We start from the raw sequence: 8,046 nt of genomic DNA, 5'->3' as shown, positions 1-8,046 counted from the left end.
GCTGAACGTCTACCATGGAAGTGTGGGCGCTTCTAGCCCATACTGGAGCACAGTATTCAGCCGTTGAGAAAACCAGGGCAATGGATGCTGTTCTGAGCGTGTTGGCGTCGCATCCCCAGCTAGTTCCAGCTAGCTTATTAACTAAGTTAAGCCTTGTCCTGGTTTTTTTACCCACTGTTTCCATGTGTTGCCGGTAGTTCAAGCTCCTGTCCAAAGTAACTCCGAGATAGCGGGGGTGGGGGTCATGGTAAATATTTTTTCCATCAAACTGAACACAGAGTTTGGCATCCGCTTGTGAATTGCTAAGATGAAAAGCTGTCGCAACTGTTTTCGACCCATTTGGCTTTAGTCGCCAATTGAGGAAATATTCTTCCAAAGCCTTTAGGTCAGAATTGAGGATATCTTCTGCTGCTTTAAGGGTTTTGGCTTGAGCTGTGACGGCGATGTCATCTGCGTAAGCAAATTTTCTGCCTTCAGTGTGAGGGAGGTCTCGAGTGTAGATGTTAAATAGCGATGGGGCCAGCACTGAGCCCTGGGCAAGGCCATTATTGAGGGGTATTTTTTTGCTTTTTCGCCCTCCTAGAAAAACCCTGAAGGTACGGCCAGTTAGCAGTTGCTCAATGAGTCGTACTGTGTTGCCATCCTCTATGGTGTCGTACAGTTTAACAAGGAGGCCTTTGTGCCACACCGTGTCGTAGGCCGCAGAGAGATCAATGAACGCTGCCGCAGTCTTCAGCCGTTTGATAATTCACTAGCATAATTATTATAAAATCAAGAAAAAAAACGGAAAGAATAATGCAGCAACCAACAACTGCATTTAGTTTTATCCATAAATACATAAATAAACCACTCTCGTTTTATCTATGCACGTTTTTCTTCATGAATGATGAGATAATCAATAATCATGAAAATTACTGTTCCAAATTTGTCGCCCAATAAATATGTCTTCACTGACAAAAAAGAGTGATTACAAAATAATTTTTACGAGTAAAAATTTTTTATCTTTCGTATGTCATTGTAACGATGGGCACAATCGATAAATCATCGATTTTTTTGACAGTCGAAATATTTCGATTCATCGTCATGACAATTCATCGACAAATCGATTATGTCAAAAAATCATTCGAAACTACAGCCACTGTCATTGGTCAGAATTAATCGATATCAAAGCAATCATGTCATTGGTCAGAATTAATCAATATCAAAGCAGTCACGTCATTGGACAGAATTCATCGATTCTCAAATCCGAGATAGGTCAAAAATATCTCGGATTGCTTTAGATATTCGATATATTCCCATGGGTACATTGTGTTACGTACTACCTAATATGATTATTCTCTATTAATCGTCAAATATTGGAATGTAAAATATTATATATAAGCAATTTAATTATGAAATTATGTACCGACCAAAGAAGATTTGAGTACGGGAACAATTAATTCATTTTTTAGGTTACAATTTAGTACGCCAGTACATTTAGTGTTTGTAAAAAATAGCATTCGGACTTATAATAATTTGGGAAGGTTATTAATAAACATAAATTGATCATTTGTATAGTGCCAATTTTGCAAAAAAAATCACCTCTAGGGCGTTCCATAAAGAATTTTAAGTTTAAATGTATTTTAAGGTTATGTATGATTTTATGTAAAAGATACAATTGACCCGATATACAATATTATATTTGGTATTGTTTGAGTTTCCAGGTTTTTATGTCCGTGGGGATGGAATATTTTCGTTATTTCTTTTATTGAAGAATAACTTCACGGAATAATGAGAAATGTGATGAGATTTCAAACTTCCAGTATGAATATTCAAGTATATAGTATTATAGTAAATGATTATAAGTAGGTACGAAACTTATTTGTATTATTTATTCAGTTTAAATGCAGATATTATAAATTTAACGTGAAATAAAACGCTTTCAAATTCGTAAACATTCAAATCATTATAATAATAATAACATAAATAAATTACTCTCAATATTACGTTGATATCTGCAAGTAAATAATAAACATCATTGCCAGTATGAAAACACTAGTTTAGTCCATTTTTTGCAAAAGCAGTACTTACCTACCAAAATGTTGCCATACCAATGTACCTTATGTGCCTCTGTACCTTATGTACCTCTATGTGCCCCCCCACCCCCTCCCTACACCGACAAAAATCTGCCTCTGTGCGCAGCTACTGCTCCAAGCGATTAAATCGGTTAATCACTCGATTCTTTAGATGTTTCGATCAAAATATTTCGATCATGTAAATGTTTCGATTCTGCCCATCACTAATTGACAGTGACAGATCCAGACAGATCTATGGATAATAGCCGCTTGACATTTGTTTTAACCGTGATTTAACCTGTGTTGGAGTAGTGGTATATTTATGGTTGGAGTTTTACTTTGTTTTTCACACTCAAGATAATATTATGAAAGATATACAACCATAGGAACTTAACGTTAAAATGTTTCATCTTGCGTTCAGGGGGTTCTTAAGAGGACCCACAACTTTGAAACCCAACTTTCATAAGTTATTCGCTGTACAAAATTCAAACGATTTATTTCGTTCCAAAAGGTATAAAAGTGAAGTTCCCTTTTCGTCAGACTTAGGCAGTTGTACCATTCTTATCCAAGATGGTTGCAATGTACAAGAACTGCCGCTGATCATCCGCCGAGTAAAGAATGTTTTGGCACCCACCGAGCATAATCAGAATGAATTCTCCAATAATAGTAACGCTTGCAATTCGGATCTTCACAAGTTGATCCACAAGGAATTCCTCAAATGCTCGAATTACAACGAAGTTATTTCTCTCCTGTCCAAATGTAGCAGCATAACTCCTAATATTGCTGTTGGCGCCATGGAGCGGATATTTGATTTAAATGAGTCATCGACTTCTAAAGACATTTTGCAGTGTGAAATCAAGGAGTCCGACGCTTTGGATAGTGAATTGTTAGATAAATTGTTGCACATCATTTTATCTTCAGAAGACGAATATTGTTTAATGAATGGCATCGAAGCCCTGAACAGTCTGGAAGGGAAATACCGACACAGGCTGAGTGATGAGTTGCTCAGTAGAGTGATAGACAATAAGCTCTCTGTAAAGCAACTGTGCCACGCCGTGCGAGTGTTCAGCCTCAACAAGAGTTGCCCCAAGAGCATACAGAACATAGACAAGTTGTGGATAGGATTTACAGATCATGAAAAGAATTTTACCAAGGAAAACCTCATGGACACTGTGGAGATATTAGCACTTCTCAAGACAAGCCAGCGCATGGTTCTGGGCTTGGTGGAGAGGAGCATCTCCTCGCTGTGGTGGCAGCTCAGTGGGCCCGACCTCGTCACCATCCTAGAGCAGCTGCATTCTTCGAAGATCCATTCTTCTCGGATACTACACATTGTGGCCCGGTGGATCAACACCAATGTTCACACTTTGCCTGAAGATGTCTTCCTGGAAATTATTACTAAATGTACTGAACTCAAATTTACTGATGACCAAATACAAAAAGCCTTAGAAAGGTATATGAAAGCCAAAGGTGTGAAAATAAGCTTGCATACCCTGGTGGTTTCTATTTTAAATCACTGTTTTATGTTTAGGATAAGAAATGGACATATCTTGAATGGGTGCGCAGAGCACTTCATCGCTCACGGCAGGAACCTCCCGGCCATGTATATTCGGCCCATGCTGTTTCCTTTTGGCTGGCTAAATTTTAACCCCAGCAATAGGATCAAGTTTTGGGAGGAAGTGGAATTGAATTTCAATGAAAAATTTTCCAAAATAAATGCGGAGGATGTTCTCGATATTATGTTGGCTTGCATCTATCTTCAGAAATATCCCTTGAATTTTGTAGAAAAGGTTTTTAATCCCCATTTTCTCGAGCGGGTCAATCAGTTGCCTAATTATGTGTTACTGAGAAACAAATTAAAACTTATAGACACAGCCATGAGCCTTGAGTGCAAAAACTACCAGGGCCCCCTGTTGCCCCGGGACCACCGCTCTAAGTCCCTGCGGCACGACGGAAGGTTGCGACACTTGGTGAACCAGTTGCAAGACAGCCTGAGGAGTGTTGCGGGAGGGAACGACATGTTCTCCTCCTTCGTGGTGCTGCCCAATATCTTCACTACGGAGCTGTACATAGTTGACGTCATGCTGCACCCCAAAGGTCTCCGAAGTAGCATCCTTAATCTGAACCTACGAAGCGACCGCAACATCAGTACAGCCATGTTGATCCACGTCCCCGAGCACTATTCCGCTAACGGCCAGAGTTTGATAGGGCCCCAAGCCATGCGCATTAAACATCTCAAGCTCTTGGGCTTGAAAGTTGTCAGTCTTAATTATGAGATGCTCTGCAAACTTAAAATCCACCCGACAGCATTAAATCAATATTTAGTTGATATGATTAAGAATGCGCAGCCTGCTGTATCTTGATAAGTAATGTGTCTCTCGGGATTTTTTTACTGAATATTTTAAACGTACTGCATAATAATGCCCTATATTTAAGTGGATCTGGTCAAATAAATAAATTTAAAATCATTTTCTAAATATGTACATATTATGGTTTAGTACTTCTGTAGATATTTTCCTTTTAAAATATAAATGAAACTCAAGTGCCATTATTAATTTTACAATTGGAGTATGGAAGTATGACAGACTACTGTAATATGTTTTTATCACAACCAAAGTGAATTAAATTATTTAGAGTAGCATGTTTTCTCATTTAATGAGAATCAATGAATAAGAGATCTCCCTGAATGTAATATTTCTTCAGTAAATGTTTATTAGCAATTATTATTTCATTTGTAATTATGTTAACAATATAAAGAACCTTCAGCACTCCAAATAAATTTTATATTGGTGACCTACAACTATGTGACCTAACAGCTATGTTGCTTGACTCTGGCTCCGAAATTGCTTATTAGATATTTTTATGTCTTTGTAAAATAGTTTTCCATCCATGTTTTGTGAATGTTTTCATTATGTTTGAATGTTATAAAATTGTTGTCAAATTATGCGAAACTGTTGTTTAAATATTTAAGTAGATTGATTGTACAGTATTAAATATTTGTATGTAGAATATAAATTTTCCATCAGAATAATTCTAATTTCATTTTCAAAGACCTCTTTTTACTTACCGTTATCAAATATTGCAGAATAGTTATAATACGCCCTACTTCCCATACATTCTGATGGTGCTGCGAAATTGGATACATGACGAGTGTTACGAACAGGATTGCACAAAATATTATGTATTTTATTTCTAGATGTATTGTTCCATTTTTTTTTAAATTTTAAATATAAAAAAATTACAATTCTCAACTACCATATTAGGCTCATGCCCGTATTATGGTAGTCTTACATGATTTAAGCAAGAATAACAAAATAATATTTTGTGGAACAAATAATAAAACACAAGGGAAATGGACATTTTAAGGCAAAACAAAAATTAAAAAATCCATATTATTATAGAAACCATTAAGAAATAAAGATAAAACTGATAGACTAAGGCGATGCACTACGTAGTAATGCAAAATCATGTGTTTTTGGTTTGATAATTTGGTCGCCTAGAAATGTTTCAGATGCTTTAATTAAATACTGCGAGTAGAATACATCCTGGCCTCTGAAATAATCGAGTATTTTTTAGATAAGTCTTTTTACAAGCCCATAAAAAATAATGTATAAGGCATATGAAAACTTTCAAAAGTTCAAAATCTCCTACTTACGAACCCATTTTCGGTTATGGTTTTATGGTATAATGTGGCAAATTAAGTTATTTATAAAATTATCGAAAAACATTTAAATATTTGTGCCTGAACATCCACAAAATAAAATAAAAGGCACTTTTTGGCCATGTTTTTTTCTTGCATAAATCAAAACAGATTGATGGTGTTAAGCAGGAATTTAAGCCTTATCGCCATCTACGTAAGGTGTGTTATTGATAGCGGCTCGATTCAAAATATTACACGACGTAGTGCATCGCCTTAAAAGATATTTTAAAGAAAATAGAAATAATAATCAAAATATTAAAAGTAAGAAAAAAACTTGCAAAATTATACCAATTATTTTATATAATTAACACAGGTACTCATGGTACATTCTTATCTAGAAATGTACATATTTACGGTCACATTATCACATTTGAATTAATAAATAAAAATTAAATGATAACTCATGTATTCTTTAAAGATGCTCGTGCCCTTTCAAATGCCAATGTTGAACATGGAGAGTAAAAAGGGATAATTATTTATCTTTATATCGGTGTTCAATGCATTGTATATTTTAGAAGCAATGAACCAGAATTGTCACTGAGCGAATGTGGTTCTAGTAGGGGGTACGCATCCCAGGTTTGAAAGCGGGTGTGTGCTTGATGTTGTGGAGACACTAGCAGGTTATTTGTTCGTATGTCGTATAAGCTTGTCTTAGTAAATAACTGGCGAATATCTAAGACCCTAATTTTAGTAAATAATTCGTTTGAGGGGTGGGTAGGGTGGCATTTAAATATAATTCTCAAAATTAGTTTTTGTAGTGTAATATGTAACTGGATTGATAATATATTCAGCACAACCACCCCATCCCACAATACCATATTTTGCTATGGACTGGAAAAGGGCGAAATAGACGCTTCTTAGAATCTCCAAATCTAAGTTAGACCCAAGAGAGCAGAATATATGGCAGAGCTTATAGAGTCTTTTTACTGTTTCATTTATACTGGCCTCCCAGCATCGTTTATGATTATTCCCAAAATTTAACTTCCTTTGATGCTTTTAGGGTGGAACATGTGCTGTGGATATTAGGAAAGGTTTCAAGAGTATATTGAGTGAACACAAGTGGATGATTGGTTTAGGACAGTTATCTGAAGCATTATGTTTGCATATAGAAAATAATGTATATAAGAAATAAAAGTGGGCCTAGTACACTGCCTTCAGGTACGCCGTAGGATATAGATAATTTTTTGCCCATATGTATTTTATCAGAGTGGATAAGAGTTTGTTGTGATCGGTTCGTTAGAAAGTTTTCAAATGTATAGGCTACTCCTGTTATTCCGATCTGTTGAAGCTTTTTAAGCCATAAGGGATGAGAGACCATATCAAATGCTTTTGCTAGATCGAGAAAAACAGCAAGTGGTTTGCGACCAATGTCAAGATTATGAGAGATGAATTTGATGAGAGCGGCTATGGCATCTGAAGTACTCCTACCTTTTCAGAAGCCATATTGGTTATCCGATAATATTTTGTTATTGTCAATGAATTTACAGAGTCTATGCTTCACCGCTTTTTTGTATTTTAGATACTGTGCTTATTGTGTGAATAAGTAGTAATATCGGTCGGTAGATGTTTACAGAAAATTTGTCGCTTGATTTGAATATTGGGATTATTGTGGCTTGTTTTAAGGAACTAGGAAATGTACCAGTTTTGAAGTTAATTATTTATTTTTTTTATTTTTAAAGGGCGGAGACGGTTTACACGTAGTTCCCGTGAGCACTTAGGCCATAGGCCCATTGTGCTATCTCCCATTTACCTCAATCCTTTAACAACAACCCAGTCCCTTTAATAACGTTATTATTAATTATAGTTCTGCAACATTTTTAAGCCTAAATACGAGATTCGAGCGCTGAAAGCCGAGATATGTATGCGTGGAATGACTGGCTAATGTTCTACTGCCTTATTCAAACGCGTTTACACGCAGAAAAAGCGGCCGGGCGGGGTCGCGGGGTAAGACATTGTTTTGCGGAGATAGACAGGCAGAGATAGGAGAGATAGACATTGGTTGTCTATCTCTACAGCTAGAATTGGTTCATTGTCCTGTCCTCCAAACTTCTGTTCACACTAGGAAAATGGGTCTGCAGCTGGGACAATACAATATTGTCCTGTCCTCGTGTGAACTAGGCTTGATTATGCCATGCTACACTAGCGCTTCTAAGGGCCAGAGTTGTCAGCCATTACATGTAAATACTGCCAAAAATACTGGAGTTGGACGTATTATTAATATTCTAGGGTATTTGCATTACCTGCCTAATTAATGTTCTGGATTATGCTTGTGTCTTCCTTTTATTTTAGCAG

General features: G+C 36.4%; 1 protein-coding gene across 1 annotated transcript; it reads left to right on the top strand.

Annotated features, from left to right (window-relative positions):
- The first annotated feature begins 2,335 nt into the window (after positions 1–2,335).
- Positions 2,336–5,287, top strand: LOC149425326 (FAST kinase domain-containing protein 3, mitochondrial-like). Its single transcript, XM_089651077.1, has one exon. It carries the CDS (start codon positions 2,456–2,458, stop codon positions 4,415–4,417), a length of 1,962 nt encoding a protein of 653 aa, XP_089507203.1. The 5' UTR covers positions 2,336–2,455; the 3' UTR covers positions 4,418–5,287.
- The last annotated feature ends 2,759 nt before the right edge of the window (positions 5,288–8,046 follow it).

Source organism: Hesperophylax consimilis, chromosome 3, assembly GCF_061612785.1.
Source record: "Hesperophylax consimilis isolate HC1 chromosome 3, BYU_Hcon_1.0, whole genome shotgun sequence".
NCBI classification, from domain to species: Eukaryota; Metazoa; Arthropoda; class Insecta; order Trichoptera; family Limnephilidae; genus Hesperophylax; species Hesperophylax consimilis.
This window is presented reverse-complemented; position numbering and strand designations above follow the sequence as displayed.

What these genes read in the sequence shown, in the direction of transcription:
- LOC149425326 (XM_089651077.1), top strand. Translation starts at nt 2,456, where the DNA reads ATGTTTCATCTTGCGTTCAGGGGGTTCTTAAGAGGACCCACAACTTTG.